This window comes from Polypterus senegalus, chromosome 12 (genome assembly GCF_016835505.1).
Source record: "Polypterus senegalus isolate Bchr_013 chromosome 12, ASM1683550v1, whole genome shotgun sequence".
NCBI classification, from domain to species: Eukaryota; Metazoa; Chordata; class Cladistia; order Polypteriformes; family Polypteridae; genus Polypterus; species Polypterus senegalus.
This window is the reverse complement of record NC_053165.1, coordinates 132,184,803-132,207,981: the sequence shown is the minus strand read 5'-3', so window position 1 is coordinate 132,207,981 and position 23,179 is coordinate 132,184,803. Positions and strand designations below refer to the sequence as shown.

The window sequence follows — 23,179 nt, the reverse complement described above, 5'->3', positions numbered from 1 at the left end:
AGTCAAAGTCCTGACCTTAAATCCAATCGAAATGTTGTGGAAGGACATGAAGCGAGCAGTTAATATGAGGAAACCCACCAACATCCCAGAGTTGAAGCTGTTCTGTACGGAGGAATGGGCTGAAATTCCTCCAAGCTGGTGTTCAGGAATGATCAAAAGTTACCGGAAGTGTTTAGTTGCAGTTATTGCTGCAAAGGGGGGATCACACCAGATACTGAAAGCAAAGGTTCACATACAGTAAGGTCCATAAATATTAGGACAGAGACAACTTTTTTCTAATTTTGGCTCTGTACATTACCACAATAAATTTTAAAAGAGACAACTCGGATGCAGTTGAAGTGCAGACTTTCAGCTTTAATTCAGTGGGGTGAACAAAACGATTGCATAAAAATGTAAGGCAACTAAAGCATTTTTTTAACACAATCCCTTCATTTCAGGGACTCAAAAGTAATTGGACAATTGACTCAAAGGCTATTTTATGGGCAGGTGTGGGCAAGTCCGTTGTTATGTCATTATCAATTAAGCAGATAAAAGGCCAGGAGTTGATTTGAGGTGTGGTGCTTGTATGTGGAAGCTTTTGCTGTGAACAGACAACATGCGGTCAAAAGAGCTCTCCATGCAGGTGAAAGAAGCCATCCTTAAGCTGCGAAAACAGGAAAAAAAACCCATCTGAGAAATTGCTACAATATTACGAGTGGCAAAATCTACAGTTTGGTACATCCTGAGAAAGAAAGCAAGCACTGGTGAACTCGGCAACGCAAAAAGACATGAACATCCACGGAAGACAGCAGTGGTGGATGATCGCAGGATCATTTCCATGGTGAAGAGAAACCCCTTCACAACAGGCAACCAAATGAACAACACTCTCCAGGGGGTAGGCGTATCGATATCCAAGTCTACCATAAAGAGAAGACTGCATAAAAGTAAATACAGAGGATGCACTGCAAGGTGCAAGCCACTTATAAGCCTCAAGAATAGAAAGGATAGATTGGACTTTGCTAAAGAACATCTAAAAAAGCCAGCACAGTTCTGGAAAAACATTCTTTGGACAGATGAAACTAAGATCAACCTCTACCAGAATGATGGCAAGAAAAATGATGGAGAAGGCGTGGAACACCTCATTATCCAAAGCATACCATATTATCTGTAAAACATGGTGGAGGCAGTATGATGGCTTGGACGTGCATGGCTGCCAGTGGCACTGGGACACTAGTGTTTATTGATGATGTGACACAGGACAGAAACAGCCGAATGAATTCTGAGGTGTTCAGAGACATACTGTCTGCTCAAATCCAGCTAAATGCAGTCAAATTGATTGGGCGGTGTTTCATGATTCAGATGGACAATGACCCAAAACATTCAGCCAAAGCAACCCAGGAGTTTGTTAAAGCAAAGAAGTGGAAAATTCTTTAATGGCCAAGTCAGTCACCTGATCTTAACCCAGTTGAGCATGCATTTCACTTGTTGAAGACTAAACTTCGGACAGAACGGCCCACAAACAAACAGGTCCAATGACATTTCAGGTCATTCGTTTTTAAAATAAAAAAAAAAATGTGTACTGTTTTTCCTCTAGAGAAGAAAATCATACTATCAAGCAGTACATTTAATGCAAGCATAAAATATTCCTACTAGTAAACATTCATGGAAGACTAATAAAAATCATTTGAAGTAATCTGTATAAAACAGTTGGAGAGTTAAAGATTATGAACAGTATATCAGAGAAAAGGGCAATTCTCACCACGTGTATTAAAAAAAAAAAAAAAAAAAAAGGAAATATACATATAATCCATCTTACTATGGTTAGTTGACAGAAATCATTTTTGTAAACTCTTTGGGATTTTCTGTGTTTCTGCATAAATCATTATGAAATATTTTGTAATCTTCATCTAAATCTTAATATCTGACTATGCAATCAGCACTGACAGAATTGTACATTATTGAATCTTTAGTGAATGTATTGTATAATTATTCAAACTCAAGAATGGAATAGTATGTAATCATCTGGAGAAGTGGGTGGTTGTAAAGAGAGTAACAGGAGTCGGGTGTTCCAGGCAATGGGGAAAGCTTTTAAAAGGTATTTCAATTTACCTGTATGGATGAAAGCATACGTGTCAAACCACTCCTAGGAAAGTGCTACAGTCAAATATTAATAGAAAAAGGACACTACAAAGTATAATGAAAACTGGCAAACACATGGAACAAAAGAGGATATTAATGTTTCCAAAGTGTTTAGAAGTAATTTCTTTATTTTTTTTTTCTTTTTTGCATTTTTAAAGGTTCATGTTTGAAATTAAGTGATAAAATGTTTTATATGCATTACTTACATCCAGCTCACTTGCAGTGTTCTAGTTCTAAAGTTGAAGGTAACTGCTCCTGAAAGATTTTCATGCTTTCTGTAGTGAACTGTATTGTCTATATTTATGTGTTCCGTTTGATATAACTGGAGACATTTTTCAGAGCTTTATCCATGATAATAGTAATATAATAAGAGTCCTTGTTTTAAATGCTGTTTGTTTTAGAAGTTTTAAATAAAATTGGCATGAATATGTTTTAAAAAAAAAAAAAAACACAGAAGACACCATCAGTCAGTGTTTTAAAAATATTTTCTAAGGAGTTAGTCTGCATTTTGTCAGTTTAAGCATACTAAACATTATCATGTACATCTTATGAACTGATTTACAATGCTACAATAATCTTTACTATAATTTGAAATGTTTGTTGACGGAAATTTTTTCCTGCTATTTGAAAAGAAACAGACCTGAATCTAAGACCACAGGGAAGAGCTATAATAAAAAAACTGAATATGCAATAATTTACCTATGAATGCATTATATCTACTGGGATTTCAACCATCAGAAAACCTTTGATTGAAAATATTTCCTTTATCAGTGAGAAATACTGCATCTACAAGAAAAAATAAACAAAAATATTCTAGGAGGTCTTTAGGATGTTTAAAATATTGCACATGTTACTCCAGAATATGTTGGAGGAAAACCAAATTAAGTACAGCACCATGAAACCCAGCTAAGCAAAGTATAGTCCCCAAATTAGCATTAAATTACTTTTAAAATAATTACTTCTGGCAGGTATTTGAAAAGAGATTGAGGCAAAGGTACGGACTTGAAACTCTGAGAGAAAAAACTATATCCTTCAAAGAAAGATGACATCTATACGTATCCAGTGTTACTCCAGTAAAAAAAAAAAAAAAAAACCCTAAGAATTTAGGAAGCCCAAAAGATGCATGAGACAGATGTACTAAGCATATTCAAGCAGGTCATTTCACAGATGTGGAAAAAGTGCCCAATAACTGGAAAGATGCCAGTCTGACTTCAACAGTTTGAGGCAAAAATGGATACAGTTTGGAGCAAGTGTTTTTAAACACATTTGGTGACAGTTGCTGAGGCAACACAAAAGTTGGTATAGCAACATGTAGTATCTTTGTCTATTTTGCTGTATTTCTCAACTTCGAAGCATACTGCCGTCTCAATTCCCTGCTTATATGGGACAAATAGCACTAAAGAGCCAGTATCAGAATATGATCTGTTGAATCAAATACATGTATATTTTTCTTATAACAGTTCTAATTAAAAAAAGAAAGGACTGCCACGACATGTAATTTGTAATTCTCTTTCTGAATTCACATAACAGCATATATACACATTTCAGTAAGTTGAAGGAAAATACTCACACACTCATTTTTACTGAACACGTCTCTAATTTTGAAAATTGTAGCAGTTTACATGATGGCTCTTTATCTACCAATAACAATGTGTGAGACAATTTGTCCTTGTAATGAGTTTTTATAGAGCTGCAGTTGGGTATGTGAAATTGTTTGCTGGTGTGTGACCATTAACACACAGTTACTGTATTTATAGCTTACTTTATACTGAATGCTGATGGAGTTAATCCATACACAATGTTATCTGTGATTCAGCAAGTAACTAAAAACTTCTGTATGGATATAACTGTCATTAAACTCGAGTAAATGTTCTATACCAAAATATGCACATTTTTCATCAATATTTCATTAAATATCTTACTTGAAGCCTGTTATTTGGCAGCATTTCATTCTTAATCCATAATGTCTTTTAAATGTTTTAATTTTCCATTAGCCAAAGTTAGTTGTCATTTTTATTCAAAAAATTACTGATGTCAGTTTTATTAATTGTTTCATACAATCATGTTTATGGAATAGCTTTTTTGTATATTTTTTACATTATATTGTGTACTTCATTTGCATTGTTTACATTTTTGTTTGTATATATGTTGTTTTTTATTTAAAGGTACAACTGCAATCGTTACAATGAAGATGATGCAAAGGCAGCCAGAGATGCACAGGAGGTAATTTAAGACAAGTGATAATTACACAATTTTTTATGTACTGTTAAGTTTTTACTATATACATTCTGATAAAGAAATTACTGTAGAAGCTGATTGTAAAACAGAGCTTATGCATTTTGTTTCGTTTTGTTTGCTATTTTAAAATAAAAGATACCGATCAGCCACAACATTAAAACCACTGAATGGTGAACCTATGAATAACACTGATTGTTTTCTTGCAATGGCACCTATCAAGGGGTAGATTTATTAGGCAGCAAGTGAACATTCCATTCTAGAAGGTGTTGTGTTAGAAGCAGGACATGGATGCGTGTAAGGATCTGAGCAACTCTGACAAGGGCCTATGTGATGGCTAGATGACTGGTTCAGAATATCTCAATAGACAGGTCTTGTGGAGTGTTCTTAGTATGCAGTGGTTAGTACCTGCCAAAAGTGGCCCAAGGAAATGCAACCAATGAACTAATCTTAGAGCCCATGGGCACCCTAGACTCATTGATGCCAGTGGGGAATGAAGGCTTGCCTGTTTAGTCTGATCCCACAGAAGAGCTATTGTGTTACCAATTTCTGAAAAGCTTAATGCTGGCCATGATGGACAGAACGATGTCGGAACACATAGCACGTTGCAGCTTTCTGCATGTAGATACCGGCAGCTCCTACAAAGCGCACAATTGTCAGAACAAGACCATGGAGCAGTGGAACAAGGTGCCTAGTCTGATGAATCGCATTTTCTTTTAGATCATGTGGACAGCCTGGTGTTTGTGTGTTTGTTCCTGGATGAAGTTTTTGTTCACTAGATGGCCTTAATCCTCATCTTCATTAATGGTCAAGAGCTGTGTGTAGTAACCAAGATGTTGAATATGCATGACTAAAATGAGACTTCTGTGGAAAGTTAGTCTTCAAGTTAGGGTAGAGAGCCATTAGATCCATGGACCCAAACCTCTGCTTCTTGGGGTCAATGAGAGCCACTTAATACATTTTGCACATGTACAGTTTTGAGAATAATTTAAGATGCCTTCCATAGGAATTGTACCAGCCCCAAGTAAGTAGGACAAGAGCCAGAGACAGTTTCAGGATGTACTGGAGCAATTAACTCTCTAAGCTTACCTGAGCATGTCTGGTGAATTTCACATAAGTAATTTAAGACTTGCTAGGGACAGGATGTCCTTGTCTTTTACTCCACATGCTGAAACCATGAGCAGTGCAAAAGCAAGTAGTCAGGCAGTTAGAAATTAAAAGTTAATGACTGAGAAGATGTCCTTCTTGAAGTGATATGGTACTGTTTGGAGCTAGTCTGAACTCTTGTAGGTAAAGCAGTTTTTCAGAGATTGTTGAACTAGACCTTTAAGATAGTTATTTCATGGGTCACTCCAAATAGAATTCCTGAGTAGTGGAATCTTTTTCTATGCAGTATGCATATGTATATTTTATATATGTGTTGTTTTGAATATATTTAAATGTGGCTTAATCTTTTGCTTGTGGTGGAGCACACTTACTGTCCTGTGGCCCTTTGTCTGTAATATGGCATAGGCTGCTAGGGTTGCTCAGTCATTTCGGGTGTTACGCTGTTTGCTGTATCCTCTCCAACTTTGTAGAGATAAGTGTGACTCTTTCTGACACAAGAGTTTGACGCCAAGATTCATTTTTTGATGTCATGCTTTTTCACCAAGATTATGTTCAGTTATTGACAAAGAGTCAAAGCTTGTAAGGGTTGGATTTTAGAGCTAGTGTCACCCCCTCAAACCCCCATGTGTTAAGAGGGATTCAAGAGTGCCCAGCTCTAAGGAGAGTGAGTTTTTAGTCCTCAAGACAGGGTGATATAAGTTGAATAATTCAGCCTTTTCTTTCGAAAAGGATGCTTTCAATCAGCAAAGAGAATTGTTTATTGGATTGCAGTCTGCGTCTAGGTATGGGTGAAAGAATTTGTCTATGAAAAAATACAACAGTTAATCTTGTAGTTGCAAGTTTAGGATGAATGTGTGTGTAGATGGCATTTCATTGTTAATCAACACCTCTGTTCAGAGGAAGTTCATAAAGTAAGATAACTAAATGTTGGATAATGGGGGCAATGCTGAACAGCTCAGCAACTCAGACAGTCATCCTTCTAGCATGCTGGATGGAGAAGGCAAACACTGGCTGTCTGCATGTCTCTAATATAACTTTATCAAAGTAGACTTTGTGTCATAAAAAAAAACTTAGAAAAATGGGGCAGTGGCCATACTATCCATTTGAATGTTTCCCTGTTTTCAGTAGTGTTCATTAAGAGATTTGGGTTGGACTAACAATTATGCAAAAGATAGATTTTAATAAAAATTGTCATGCATTAATTTTGTATTGACTCTTGCATATTCTAGAATGCCATTGGAATGAAGTATTTTTACATTTTGGCAATTGCAATTTTCCTAGCTATTACTAATAATTACAATTCTAAAGCAATATTTGCAAAATTAACTAAACATTTTATCTTTATTTGATGAATTACATTGTTACTTTGTATTCAAATCCTTTTCATTGTGTTTTGAGAAATAGTTTTGTACATTTTTTTAGAGATCTCGAGCAGCACTTCAGAGGTACCTTTTCTACTGCAACCGCTACATGAACCACATGCAGAGTCTCCGTTTTGAACATAAGCTATATGCTCAAGTTAAACAGAAGATGGAAGAAATGCAACAGCACAATATGTCATGGATTGAGGTGCAGTTTCTGAAGAAGGCTGTGGATGTACTTTGCCAGTGTCGTGCCACGCTTATGTACACTTATGTTTTTGCTTTCTACCTCAAAAAAAATAATCAGTCCATAATTTTTGAGGTAAGGAAACAATGCAATTTTACTTTATTTTCCAAAAGGTTACCTTTATCCGTAATGTATGTTTATAATGGTATTGCCAGTTTTACATTAAAGATTTATTTTCTTCTGACTTTTCAAAAAGGATAACCTGGATCTAAGATTTTAAGAATAAATTAATTTTTTTTATTATTTAATATCAATAAATTTTTGACATTAAACTATAAAATACTACAAATTCTTTACATTTTTTGATTGAATTTTGGAATATAATCAGTTGATTAATAAGCAGACCCAATAGAGGTAATTATGTTGTTTATGTAGTAATATTTAAAAATTGAATGATGCTATTGTGATATTTAGGATCAGCAATGCTACTGATTATCGGATGGAACAGAGTACCTTATTCTTTATTAGATTATCTCACAGTTTACTGTAGAGTATCAAGTTATCCAACACACACACATTTTTTTTACAGTATTGTAATTCAACTAAGTATGTCACACATTTCAAAATAATAGTGGTGTTCATAAAAAGATTTCAGTAAAATATCTAATACACCTAACAAGTGGGGAGACCAAGGTCAATTGAGAAAACAAAAAACACTGACTAGTCATTGAGTGTTCATCACAGAAAGAAGAAGATGGAACTCGAAGTGAAGATGGGACCTACACATGGTCCTAAAGTAAAAATCAGACGTCAGGCTGGATACATGTGGTTTAAGTCCATTAACGCAAAGTGTTTAGCCATCCTATTTAATACAGCAAGGGCTCTCCTTGTTCAATAATTTAAGGGTGAGACCTATGAGGATGTACAGTGATTCAGGTTCTGTCTACACTAGTCATGGGTAAAGCACAGAACTTTTGAATACTTTTTTTAACTCTAAATTATTGAAAGCATACCCCAGCCAAACCTAATTTTCCCAGTTAAAAAGCTATTACAAATATTACCTAGATCTTTCATGTATTTCAAGGAGACTTTCTGGGAAAGACTATTTATTAAGTACACCTGGTCAACTGCTTGGTAATGCAAATATTTAATCGTCCAGTCAAATGGCAGCATCTTTGTGCATTTAGGTATATAGACATTGTCAAGATCTATGGTGGGTTGGCACCCTGCCCGGGATTGGTTCCTGCCTTGTGCCCTGTGTTAGCTGGGATTGGCTTCAGCAGACCCCACGTTACCCTGTGTTCGGATTCAGCGGGTTGGAAAATGGATGGATGGACATTGTCAAGATGACCTGCTGAAGTTCAAATCAAGCATTGGAATGGGAAAGAAATGTGATTTAAATTATTTTGAATGAGGCCATGTTTTTGGTACCAGGCCGGCTGGTCAGAGTATTTCAGAAACTACTGATGTACAGTATTGGGATTTTCACACACAACCATCTCTAAGGTTTACAGAGAATGGTCCGAAAAAGGGTAAATGTCCAGTGAGCAGCAGTTCTCCGGGTGAAAATGCCTTGCTGATGGCAGAGGTCAGAGGAGAATGGACAGACTGGTTTGAGTAAATAAAAAGGATATAGCAGCTCAAATAACCACCTGTTACAACCAATGTACACAGAAGGGCATCTCTGAACATGTTGAACCTTAATGCAGATGAGCTGCAGCAGGAGGAGACCACACCGGGTGCAATTTCTGTCAGCTTAGAACAGGCAACTGAGGTGACAGTTCGCACGGACTCACAAAAATTGGACAAGAAGATTGGAAAAATGTTGCCTGGTCTGATGAGTCTCGACTTCTGCTACAACATTCGGATGGTAGGGTCAGAATTTGGCATCCACAACATTAAAGCATGGGTCCATCCTCCCTCTGGTTCAGCCTGGTGGTGGTGGTGTAATGGTTTGGGGAGTATTTTCTTGCCACACTTTGGGCCCCTTAATAGCATTTGATCATCGTTTAAATGCCTCAGCCTACCTGAGTATTTTTGCTGACCATGTCCATCCCTTTATGACCATGACCTTCTGATGGCTACTTAAAGCAGGATATCATGCCAAGTCACAGAGTTCAAATGATCTCAAATTGGTTTCTTGAACATGACTATGAGTTCACTGTACTCAAAAGGCTTCCACAATCGCCAGATATCAATCCAGTAGAGCAACTTTGGGATGTGGTGAAACGGGAGAGTCACATTATGGGTGTACAGCCGACAAATCTGCAACAATTGTGTGATGCTATCATGTCAATACAGACAAAAATCCCTGTGGAATGTTTCCATTACCTTGTTGAATCTATGCTCTAAAATGATGGCATTTCTGAAGGCAAAAGGGGGTCCAACTCAATACTAGCCAGGTGTATCTAATAAAGTGTCTGGTGAGTGTATATTTGAAAATCGCAATGAATTATAGAGAAACTTCAATTTGTATTTTTTAAATGTGTTCTAGGTATCATTTTCCTAAGTTACTGCTGTTAAATATGTATATTGTATAATTCCAGAGTCAAAGACAATGTCATCTTTATTTTCTCATATTCTTCATGTCTGATTCATACAATATATTGTCAGCCTTTCCAGTTTGTCTTTTTTTCTTGTCAGTGGCACTTCAGGATGTGTGAAGGCGGAAAGGCTATTGTTGCACTGTGTTTTAGCCAGTCTTCCCCTCATTCAGATTGTATTATTTAGTAAAGAAAGAATTAAACAGACTATTAAATACTAATCCTCCTCTTCTGTCAGCTGTTCCTGTTAGGCGTTACCACAGCAGATCATCTTTTTCCATATCATCTTCTCCTCTGTTAAACCCATCACCTACATGACCCTTTTACCACATACATCAACCTTCTCTGAGGCCTTCCTCTTGCCTGGCAGCTCTATCCTCAGCATCCTTTTCCCAGTATACCCAGCATCTCTCGTCTGCACATGTCCAAACCACCACAATCTTGCCTCTCTGATTTTGTTTCCAAACCATCCAGCCAGAGCTGACCCTCTAATGTACTTATTCATAGTACTATCCATCCTCATCACACCCAATGCCACCTCTAGCACTGTCTCTGTTTTTTGGTCAGTGCCAACATCTCCAACCTGTATAACGTAGCTGGCCTCAGTACCATCCTGTAGACCTTCCCTTCCACTCTTGCTAATCTGACACTCTTCTCCATCCATTCCACTCTTCCTGTACTCTTTTTCATCTCTCTCTTCTATAATCCCTGTTACCCTGTACTGTTGATCCCAAGTATTTAAACTCATCCACCTTCACCAACTCTATTCCCTCCATCCTCACCATTCAATGACCTCCCTCTCATTTACACACATGTTGTTCCTACTGACCTTCATTTCTGTCCTCTCTAGAGCATATCTCCACCTCTCAAGGGGCTCAACCTGCTCCCTACTCTTGCTACAGATCACAATGTCAAACATCATAGTCCATTGGGACTCCTGTCTAATCTCGTCTGTCAACCTGTCCATCACCATTGCAAATTAGAAAGGGCTCAGAGGCGATCCCTGATGTAATCCTACCTCCAACTTGATCTGTCACTCCTACCGCAGTCCTCACCACTGTCACACACTCCACTGTCGCACTTAAACAGGTTATTAAATACTGATTTACTTTATATAAAAAAAAAAATCAAAAACTGAGATGAATTTGTTAAAAATAACTCGGCATCATATTTTCAAGAGATGCCCACGTGGTGTGTTGAGGACATATCCTAGGTATCCTTTACTTTGTTGATCTGATCTGTTATTTGTGTCACAGGAGTGGATGTTTTGAATTCATTTGTATTCCATTATTTTAACATCATTTATAAAGGATACCTAGAAAATGTCGTAAGTTGGTAGTATTTTGTACATGTTTTAATGGGAAAGACATACTTTTTATAATCGGATATTGGCATAACTACTGTTGGAATGCTTATGAATACAGGATGTGTCGAGATCACATGCCTTTTTGCTAAGAAAAGCAGTTAATTATAAGCATGTAATCAAGTGTGAATTTGATTAATATTATAAAATACTATAAACCCTGTATGTCCTTTTTTGTGTAATTGGCACGATGACCTATGTGTTGCATTTCACTGTATTCATCCTAAATTGCACTCATGCCATCCTGCAGTATCATTTATCCCAACTGTATTTAGAAATGCTTGTAGTCTGAGTTACTTCTAAATTGTTCCTTATTTTGTGGCTTCTAACACTTCTCTCCTGATTCATCTATTAATTGGTAGTTCTCTGTTCTTTTAAATAATCTACTTGCTACTTGCTAGATTTTTTCTTTTACTACTTACTCATATTTTCTTAATTGTAATTTTCTCTCCACTTACAATGATTTATCGTATTGGCTGCTTTATTTCATATAGGAACATCGTTGGATTTCATCCAGCTTATTGTGTCTTACCTTGCTCTTTTTTTTTTTTTTGATTCGCATAATTTGATGTTTAATGTTTTAGGTGAGTTCCCCCAAATGTGAATTGGGAGAAGTCAATTTTACAGTAGGATTGCTCTGTATAATACAGATTACAACATATTGGACCATCTTTTTATAAGGAAAAGGAAAACAAGGGCATAACATGAGTTGAGTTCAATAACTTGTATCCGATCTTTAAAGATTTTTAGTCGGGAACCGAAGAATTACTCCATCAAAACAAGACAGCAGCCTGTGATTTTAGAAGAGGTACACACTTCCTGTGGCATCCCAGCCTTTAACTGTCTCAATAAAAGGTTTTCTGTTGAGCTTTTGTGATTATAATGAATGAACTGAATTCCTTTTTCAGAATGTTGGAAATGTTATTGCCCAGGAACTTTTAGTTCTCTGTCATTCTTTTCTTTATGTCCTGGCAATTAATATATAACTATGAAAATGTGTCACTGATGTATTAAAAAATAAAAAATAATAAGCATCATTTATTGATGTGATGGCCATTTAGATTTAAATGGTTAAATTAGTCCATTATAGGGTTATCATGGTTTCAAAATTACAAACGTCAATTTGATACTAAGAAAAGTATTGAAGTTCAATACCATTTTCAATACCCAGTACACTATATTATACAACTGTGTTCAAAAAAAGTATATAAATAAATTACAAGTCTATGTATATTAAAATCTTTAAATTGATATAAATAGTTGAAATTTTAGATTGAGAGAAAGAAGGAGAGAATGAACCATGGGGAAATTTCATTTTTTCAGACTGTCTTTAAATAAATAAATACACATTTGTTCATTAATACTCTAATAATGCAGTCTTTTGTAAAATGTAAGAGTAAAGATCTGTAAAACATAATTTAAATCTGGTCAACAATTGTTTTACATTGATATACTTTTACTAAGGTAGTACAATAAAATGTTACAAATGTTATTAAATGTTAATTGAATAAGTATTGCATATACATAAAATATTAAAACAAACATTAAATAACATTCAGGTTAAAAAATGAATGTGGTATTTTGTAAACATTACTTCAGATAAGTAACACAAACAGACTTCTAACAGATTTAAAGGCTTTGCATAAATGCTATCTGTGCACATTGCATTTTTGTGTAAATAATTTATGTAATTAGATTGAATTCTTGGTTTGTGTACCTTATTACCTATTTGTAAATATGCATGAAAATGACTAAGGTTTTTGTTGTAATACTTCTTATTTGCATCTTTTCCCTGTTTTCTTGGTTGTGTTATTTTCTTTCCTCAATATATTAACACTGTCTCTCCATGTGTTGTAAGATCATAGTGTAGTTTTCAATCAGGACAATTCAAATGCTTAATTTGTAGTGTTCCTACCACGCTAATTTCAGCTGCATTATTTTCCCATCTACTTTTTCTTTCTGCAAATTAGTAATGTGTTTTATTTCACTAAGAATACCTCTTTTTGTGTATTAAAAATGTTTATATAATACATTGTAGCTGTCTGATATTATGTTTACAGTCTGTTTTTAAACTTTTTGCCAAGGGCGTGATTGTCCTTCTGAATGAAAATAACACTTTTTTACTTGACAGCATTGGGCCACATCTGCAATGCAAGTGTGCGGAGTGAAATTAATTCATTTAGGTCTTTGAGAGTTGGATGATTTGGGGTAAACAAAATTCAATATTTGTGTTTAACATCAATTATTGAAATCTGGTGTATTTCTCCTAGTTAGTAACATTCGTGGCTCATAGTTTGACGTGATAAAGATGATTTATTTAATATTATAAAATCTGTGACTGTGAATATTGTTTGTTTATAGAATAATCAGGCAGATCTAGAAAATGCCACAGAGGTGTTGTCTGGATATTTGGAGCGTGATATTTCACAGGATTCCCTACAAGACATAAAACAGAAAGTCCAAGATAAGTATAGGTATGCATATTGCATAGTTTGTAAAATGTAATTTATTTATTTTTTTTTTTACAAATTCTTTTTTTTTTTTTTTTTTTTTAATTCCTAGCTACTTCCAGTTAAGTCTGTTAAATTTTGTGTTTTCATTTTGTTTCAAGTATTGTATTCAGACTTTATTGTAGTTGCTGAATCCTGAATGTTTTCATTTTGGCAAGTTGTATTTTTTTTCCTTCAGCTTCTTTAATTTGAAGTTCCTATATGGCTAAACCACAGTGTGATCCAACTGGAAATGTTATCTTTAGCACAGTGTTGTGCACTATATAACCAGCAATAAAATATTTGACCCATTATTACAATGTAGAAAAAAATACTGTCACTGCAGTATTTCATGCTTAAGAATATCCTCAAAATAAATACAGCATCTGTTTATCATAGTATGAAATTGTTTTTGAAGGTTTTTGATTGGTTATGTAAAAGTATCCTAAATTGTTGTTCTCGCCTGTATGTGACGTTCATGTACTCAGAAATAAACATTTAATTAATTTCATAGACATTTTGCACCTCATTACCCCATTTATGTAATACATAAGTTGACACTGAAATTATTTTGTTTATGTAAGATAAAACAATCTTTGTGTTTATTTGTTAACCACAGGCAGGGATCAATCCGCAAACCCAAAGTATTTGTAGGATATATCTCACTGAGGCAATTCTCCATTTGTTCAAATCAGTGTAACTTTAAAACACTATGATTTTTACATTTATCTCAAAATTTTCAGAGTTCAATTTAATAGTTTGGTTTTCGCTATGAAACTATTCCTGTAATGAAATTATAGACCACAATTGTACTATTAGAAGTATATTCAAAAAATAAGTCACTCTTGAAACTCAGAGGTCACTTGTTTATAGAAAGCACAATACTGGGATGAAAATCAAAGAAAAGATTTAAATGGACTTTGGTACTGCATAGTGTTACTCATTATTTAGTCAAGTATTTTGAAAAGAACAGCTGGACACTGATAAAATTGCTAAACTGTCTGCTAGATAATAATTGTAGTGTGGAATAAGGGTACAGTGGTTAGTACCACTTGATCATTACCCTGGAGACGAGAGTTCAGTTTCTACCTAATTGCCTGTAGATTTTGCATTTTATAAACTTTGGTTGTAGGAGAAAACCCTCATGACCATTTAAGCAAGTTAAATAGACAACTCAATAATTCCATGATGTCCTGTCCATAGCTTATTCCTGCCTTAAGCTAAGTGCTGCTGGGATAGAAGCCGGCTTCACAAAACACTAAACCATAATAAGCAGGTTCAGAAAGTAAATGAATGCATGGGTGCACAGTATCACACTTTCAAAGTCTTGATTTCAAATACCAGCCCAGGCACTCTTTCTGTACAGTTTACTGCATTCTTGCCGTTTTGTCTTGATTTTCACTGGATACTACAGTTTCATACCATATTTAAAATACATGTGGTTGTTGGGTCAATTGTCCCAGTGAAATATAGGTATGTGCTTCTTGAGAGGGCTCTATGATATAATAATGTCATACCCAAGGTTGGTTCTTACCTTATACTCTGTGATGCTGACATTGGCTATTGCTACCCACAAACTGGAAAACGGGTTAAACACGGTTCATAAGGCAGGCAGTTAAAAACGAGAATACCTGAAGCCTACGAAACAACTTGTGCAATGCTACTTCAGTACGCGAATGACTTTAGCTGCAGGTGGAAGCTCTTGTTGCATTTTATGCATCTGTTGTTATGGTTCTGCCTTTGTCCAGAAATGGTTTCATAAGATTTATGACCTTTTTCTCTGGAAGTCTTTTTCTCGTGGGATGACTGGAACCTTTTCCTGAGTTAAGAGTGGTATTGTACATGTACTTTGTCAGCATGCCTATGTCGATCAAACACAGGAAGCTGTGCAGTCTACTTTGACTTTTCACTGTAGGAAGATAAGTAAATAAATACAAGTAAACAACATTCGATGTGGCATTTATATAAGTAACATATAAATGTTTTTCATATAACGACCATCAAGAAACATAATTGTAAACAGAACTTTGCATACCTTGGTGAGCAGTGTTTCGTTGAAGGACATACATGTGTCAGATTCAGTGGCAGGATGACGCCCAACCTCTTGCTGCACCCAAACGGTGCCATCTTTTGCACCTTATGCCTGGTGCAGCTGAGTTATTCTTATGTGTGAGCGGACGTTTCTCAAGAAGCAAGGGAGAGCTTCTGCCCTCTTTCTCCAATGTAGAACCTTTATCTGAGTTCACTTCTGTTATAGCACATCTTTATTTGAACACTGCAGTGTCATATTGGTGGGAGCGTGATCGTGACTGAAAGAATAAAACTGAATAAAATATAAAAAAAAATCTAACCTTTACAAGTACCATAAATGTTCATCGGCTCATACAGACTCAAGTGAAACGTACTTTGTATTGACATAGAGAGCGACACCTCCTCCTTTCTTCTTCCCGCTGGTATTTGCGTCTCTGTCCGCTCTAACTGTGCTAAACCTGGGTAGCTCCACGTTAGCATCTGGGATGGTGGTAGTTAGCCAAGTTTCACTAAAACACAGCAAGCTGCATTCTCTGTAGGTTCTGTCATTTTTCATCAGCGCGGCTAGTTCGTCAATCTTATTTGGTAGTGAGTTCACATTTCCCAGGATCACAGAAGGCACCGATGGTTTATAGCGCCACTTTCTTACAAGCCGCTTGGCTTTTATCTTAGTGCCAGCTCGGCTGCCCTGATATCGTCTTCTTACCTCATCAGATAAATAGGGAACCACACCGGTGCGGGCATTTCTTCTCAGCGCCTGAAGTTGATAACTTGAATAGGTGAGTCTCGGCTTGTAAAAATCCATGTCAAGTAGTGAAAGCAGTAAAAAAGGGAGTCCAGGGAGTGATTCCACATAAAAGAAACTGGTAGAAGTGATCAGTGTAATAGAGAATAGAGAAAAAAGGTAAAAAGATAAAGTCATTCATGGAGCTGCTGGAATGGCTGCCACTCTCGGCGGCACTAATGTGTGTTTTTTTTTTTATTTCCCCTTGGGATTAGTAAAGTATCTATCTATCTAGACACGGAACACACATGAAATGTATGTGTTCCAAATAACGATATATTATTTACGCTACACAATTCCAGGGACCTCCCACCCAGATAAAGAGCCTTGAGTTGGGAGCATTTTTTTGCCCGAGTTGAGCTATGGTGGTTGGGTATGGTAGTGGTGGTGGGGAATAGCAGTCTGCTTGCAGCTTGTGTTGATCGACACATTTACAAAACAAAATACACTAATGGAGAGGGGCGAAGGAATTTAAGGTGGCGCAGGATTACGAGTTTTTTCATAGGCTTCAGGGATTTTTGTGTTAATCTTTATTGGTGACCTTTAATTTCCACTTTCAGTCTGAGTGCTTGGTTCCAAACTTTAAAGAACAGCCTGGCTTTGTCTTGTTTCTGAAGCTATCAGAAAAACAACATAAATTGGCTCTCACATGTGTAAATGTTCCATGCTGTAATGACACTCTTCTTAGCATTTGTTATACTTTGAGTTTGAGTTCAGTTCTGCCATTATAGGGTGACATGCAAATGAAAAAAATAATATACACATATATGGGTTTGGGTTCAGATTTTCACACCTTGACAGAATTCTTCTTGGCACTGTCGTACAACAAGCCACAGTAATTTCTTATACTTCACTGGTATAAAATAGCTTTGGAAAAAGGTGGTGTGATGTAATATATGCCGTCTCACTATTCTAAGCTCTCATCTAGCCCCACGATATGGCCATTCCACAGGTGGTTGTTTATTTATTTTGGCTTTAGGAAAACCTCATACACACTCAAAATAACTTGTCTTTCTGACACCTTGTCTTTTCTTTTGTTATCCTTGGAATTGCTTTTTATACCATCCTGTAGTAACAATGTGACCTTCTAGCGATTTAGAGTGTTCTTTGTGCTCTTTGATTTTAATATGCCAAGCTCTGTCATTTAAAGTATCAACTTCAATCACTATAATGAAAAATAAAAATTAAGGCAGTATAAGGATAATTTGTGGGGAAAGAAACAGGGCTCCTCAGCATAGTTGCTCTCCACTCAAAGTTAATTTTAGTTGTGTTTAGTGTATCTTTGTCTGAGATCTGTACATATGTCATTAAAACTAACATTGGAGATCATGATCTGATCAAACTTTAGCCAATGCCACATGCCCAAGTAAATTGAGTTGGGGCTGTAGCAAGTAACAGTTACTGAACATATGCATCTAAGTGACTCTGTATTTAGTGCACAATAATTCTATTCAAAATACAATGTATGAACGCGGCCATCTTATATTTCTTGATGTCTTATGAATTAAATTCCCCATATTTAATACTTGTTTAACAAATTTCCAAATGAAAGGCTACTCATTCAGAGCTAGCATTTAAGTGCCATCATTAGGTTTACTTCTGGTCTGTTTGGTTATTGAATAGGTAAATTGTTCTGTGGTTTACAAGTATCTCCAAGCCAAATTTTGCTATGTGTGTTATATCGCAAACAGTTTGAAAGTGCTGAATGCATAGATACTGGCATGTAAAAGTCAAATAAATAAATGGAGCTTATGCTCTTTACGTTTAGCTTCATGTTAAATTTCAGGAGATAATTTTATTAAATCTAAAGACATATGTAACCCCCTAAGTAACACCAGCAACTAGAAATATATATCCAAATATGTTTGCTGGCTTTACCCTCGCTACAAGGGTGCCTAAGCAGCATTAGCCTCAGAACCTAAAGCACAAAGCAATAATGATACTTGCTCATGTACCCTGCTCATGTTATCTCAACAAATAGAAGTGATGATTTTTTGTGAACTCTTCAGGACCTATGAAGTTATTTTCCGTTACATGGATTGCACATACTAGGTAGAAGTTCACTTACCTTAGATAAACTCTTCTAAAGGAGCACTTTGAGTAATGAGAAAAGTGCTATATAAATGCAAAGAATTATTATTAAATAATTCCAGTTTGACATAGACAGGACATGTGATATTAGGTTTTAAAACAGGTCTGGAGCTGTAGTGGAAATATCACAAGCCATGCCAAAAAGGGCAATATGGCACTTTGTTTTACAACACTAAAATGACTGGAGCAACCCAAGCAGAGGACAACAGCTTTACTCTGCCTTTATTGTACTTCTTCTGTATCTGCTTCTGAATGATTTTTTTTTTCTGCTTAAATAGTGACATCCTTCATGCCCTATGATGGTAAAAAAAATTCTACCTTTACATGAACAACTGTAATTTTATTAAATAGGTATAGATTTTACATATCTGCTCTATACCAAGTGCACTCTACAGTGAAATTATTTTTTTCCCAGTAAGGAGTTCCCACAACATATGCTCTTACCACCAATTTAACACCAGCTAAGCATACATTAAAGAAAAGCAATTTATTATGCCAGTGTCATTAAAATTAAGTTATATGCAGTTGGCCATACTAATGTATTCAATCTTGTTCCTTATAGATACTGTGAGAGTCGGCGAAGAGTGTTGTTACAACATGTGCATGAAGGCTATGAGAAAGACCTTTGGGAATATATTGAAGATTGAAGATAACTCCGCTTACAATGAACTTTTGGAGATTAACTTTACCAACTAGAATGCTGATGCAATTAAACTGAGTGTCACACATTGTTGACACTGCTGGTCTGCTACCCAATCTTGCATCTTTTTTGTTTTGTTTAATGGAAAGTTTAAGTAAATTATATTGTAATAAAACAGTAGTTACAAAACAACAGGATACAAATTGTATAACAGTATTGTAAGCGGCAGAGTGGAGAATGTGAGAAGACACTGAAAAAAAAAACCCTCCAAGCTTGTAACCTAGCTTCCATATTCAAAATGAAGCCTTTTTGTTCCCATTTTATTTTTTTATGTGTAGGAAATGGATTTACATTTTGTTTTCAGAACAGCTTTCAATGTCCAATTTACCATGTAGGTTGTACATGGTTTTAAACCCCTTTTAGTTGGTGAATGTTGATTGGCTAATGACAAGGACACATTTTAAGGGGTAAATATTTGTATATGACTTACAGACAACAAAAGAAAAAAAATCAGTATTTTTCAAATTGTAAATAATGCATATGCATGGAGAGTTAAAGAGCAAGTGTGGCACGTGTTTGCATAATTTTTAAATTACAAAAAAATATTTATTCTTTAAAAATCTTCAAGATGATGTATATTTGCTGTGTAATTTCTTAAATTGTTTCCTCCCTTTTAAAACCTGATTTCTTTTCATGTTACCATTGTGTCTAAGCGGAAGTATGGGTACAAGTCAGAGCATAATGGGTATGCACTCCCTGTTTTCTCATTTAGCATTTCTGGTCCTTCAGAAGTGTTTGAGATGGAAAGCTTTCAGACTTTGTCTTTCTTAAAACAGCATCTGTGTTAGTTACACTATTCCTGGTATTGCAAATACCATCATGACCTAGACCAGGAGTGTGTTTTAATGTCTTTTATAAGGGTGTATTAATATAGTTTCCTAAAATTTAACAAAATATATGCAAAATCTCAGGCTTTTTAAAATCAACCTACAGCAATTATTGCAATTATAAGAGACCTTTTAAAGATTTAACTCATTCAGACATCTGAAAGTGAATACAGAATTTTTTAGTAAGGACATTTTAAGTCCGCCTTAAATGAAGTGCAACTAATATCAATTAATGTGTAAGTTTTTATGCAGAAATTGTGTGTATCTACAGCGATGGTTTAAAGATTCTGTAGTACTGACTGAAAAAAAGAAAAAAGATTATACTACAAAGATAAGCTGAAGTTTTATAATGAAAGAACTAATGGTATTAGGGTCAATAACATCATTTTTCTCTTTTTATGCTGCTTTTTTCAAACATTTCACAATGGTGTTAAGAATCATAATGCTTAAACTGGCTGCAGAAAAGTTAACCTATTTAAGAAATAGTTATTACCCTTGTTCTGTACAAATCCCTTGGACACATTTCATTAACCATGTAATGGAAATGATGATCAAGAATTTATATTTGCTTCATACCAAAAATGAAGCATTTTATTTCAAACCATTTCTTGAAGGCAATAGTTGCAGCCTCTTTGTCACAGTTTGATTTTTAGAACTTACCGTTTAATTTTCCAATAATATGCCTCAGTGATTTTTTTTCTTTTTTTAATTTTTGACAGCTCAGTCACTTTCTACAGAGCAGTAGTCTGAATTACTCTGTAAAAAATACAGATGATTTGGGTTTGTTTGGATGAGTGATGAAAATGAGAGGTGGAGAATGTGTTTATGTATGAGTGAGTTTCAAAAAAAAAATATATATATATATATATAATTTTTTTCTCAGTTTTTGAGAGAAAAACAAAACATTTTGAGAAAGGAAAGCCTCAAACTTAGTGGTTTAATATGTTAAAATATTAAAATAAATCTTGAAAATAGTGAAACTATTTGACTGTACTATAAAAATAAACATTATGTAAAATAAATGTTGCTTAATAGTCTTCTAAACCAATCCTTTTTTGAGGCATTGCAGTGAGGAAAATACTTTGTTTTTGGTTGTGCTTTTCTCTTACTAAATACCTGAGAATATACTTCATATTTTTGCATTCTAAAAGAGAAAAAGTAGAATGTTATGACTCAGGAATGTATGCTTCGTGATACCATTTCATTGTGGATTTAATAACAGATAGTACTTTATTTGTCCCAAGGGGAAATTTAGCTTTTTCATTTGGACACAAGAACATTTTATATGTTGTCAAAGGTATAAAACTATTAATTTCAAACTTTATACTGATTTTCTTATTGTTTGGCTTATAGCTCATGATCACAGGCTTCTTACATTTTTAATGTCATTTTCCGTAGTGCTCATGTTGTACAGAACTGTGCCTCTAACCACAATAGCCTTGTGGGTTCTTTTGATCTTTCTTTCACTCAGTATAGATAAGAAATCAGTAAAGATTTACTCATTTCATACTGCAAAAACCTACTACAACTAAAATAATTTCTGATGAAAAATAGCAACAAGACGGAGCAAACACTATTTTATGAGCTCAATTTAACCACCTGTGCAATGTAATACCAAAAAGGCACCACGTGTCAGCTTTGTTGAAATTATGATGAATTTTTGAATACAATGTCCTTCAGCCCTGTATTCGGTCTGAAGGAGTATTTGCCTTTACCCTTATGGATATTTAGAATTTCAGATAGAGATATTGCTGAAAGCAATTATGTCATGACAGGTCATGTGAAAAGACAATTTTTCCCCTGGGACTAACAAAGTATATCAAATCAAAATAAGAAAAAGCCTCACAGAAGTAGAACTGATATCAAATGAATACATTATTGTAGACTAGGATTAGTGATTCAGAAAATAAAAGTTATTGATTCTACTCTTATCATAGAACCAAATTTGTAAATCTTTTGCAGACTGACTTTAATGAGTCCTAAGACTTGTATACTACCTAGGAGATATAAAAAGTTTGCCATTAACAGGACAAAGGGAGGCTAATAAAGGCTCACAAGAACAGTACACAGCAGTTTGTGTCTGTTTCCTACTTTCCCTCTAATGAATGTAAACCGTTTTTTCATACTCTATATTGATGTATGGTTAATGAAAGCAAGTACTAATAGGTATCCTATCTTTTATCTCAGAATTCTTAAGTGCAGTTTGTAAGAATCAATAGGAAACACTAGAAGAAGAGGGTGGTGTTTCCAAAATTCTAAAAGGATTAGGGAGATTTGCTAGTCGCAACAGGACATTTAACTGCCCAAACAAGCTGCTGCAGCATGTATACAAGGAGCTTCTCACCAGAATCTAGTCACAGTAGGTCAGTCTGACACCCAAAGAAGATCTGCTGTATTGGCATAAGAAGCTACACACCAAAGGTGGCTTCTTCAGATAAAAACCCAAGAAATGTGTGTTTCATTTTTGCCTGTTAGTTTTTGATGGATGTTTTACTAGCAATAATAATTATCACTTTTTATTCATTCTGTCTATCATTCTCATCATTCATCTTAATAATTTTACAAGTTTCTTTTTCTCTTGGTAGATAGACTCAGAATTCTGGGTGGTTTATATGACCATTTAAATTTCAGGTTATTCTAAATATGCGGTCTGTTAAACTGCATAGCCAGAAGTGCACGCCCAAAGAAATAAGTAGCTGGCCTTAGATCTACAGCAAACTCAGTCTGTCCCAGAAAGTCTGTGGAACAGTAAAGAACAGGGATTATGTATTTTGATTAAAAAAAAAAAAAAAAAGGCACAAGCTAACAATTTGCCAGTTGCAGCTCATTTGTGGAGTGGAACTTTTTCAAGGCAGTGCCTCCAGGTTACAGCAACATAAAGCACAATTTGAGTGTTTTGAGTTCATTTTTCTTTAATGGTCCTGGTTGCTGTCATTCACCCTGCTTGCCTTATATAGTAAAGCTGTATTTTTAAAAGCAATAAAAATGGACACCTTTCCATGTATCTAACACCTAAACAACTAAATTTGCAGATTTAAAGACGCAAAGTTCCCTGTTTCTTAAAAAGACACCTTCTGTTTCTGGGGCATAATTTTGACAGCAAAACAAAGCTGGAAATTACCAGTTTTATTACAGGTTTTTCACTCTCACTTCCAGTTGTAGTATAGTAGTTCTCCATTCAAAAGGACTAGAATCAGAGTTTTCATGTGAACAAACGTCAAATTTGATGGATATAACAGTACAGATTGTCATTGGAAATTACAGATAATCTAGAAATAAAATAGTTTTAGGTACAAAATAACAGCTAAAAGTGTGAGGGAAGGCATATAAATAGGATGTTAAA

General features: G+C 35.2%; 1 protein-coding gene across 1 annotated transcript in view; it reads left to right on the top strand.

The window, feature by feature from the left end:
- Positions 1-22,630, top strand: part of arih1 (ariadne ubiquitin-conjugating enzyme E2 binding protein homolog 1 (Drosophila)) — a 231,087-nt gene extending 208,457 nt beyond the window's left edge. Inside the window, exons 11-14 of the mRNA XM_039773452.1 lie at positions 4,284-4,341; positions 6,883-7,143; positions 13,276-13,388; positions 18,872-22,630. Coding sequence (XP_039629386.1) covers positions 4,284-4,341; positions 6,883-7,143; positions 13,276-13,388; positions 18,872-18,956 — 517 coding nt within the window. The 3' untranslated portion in view covers positions 18,957-22,630. The remainder of the gene's footprint in view (positions 1-4,283; positions 4,342-6,882; positions 7,144-13,275; positions 13,389-18,871) is intronic.
- The last annotated feature ends 549 nt before the right edge of the window (positions 22,631-23,179 follow it).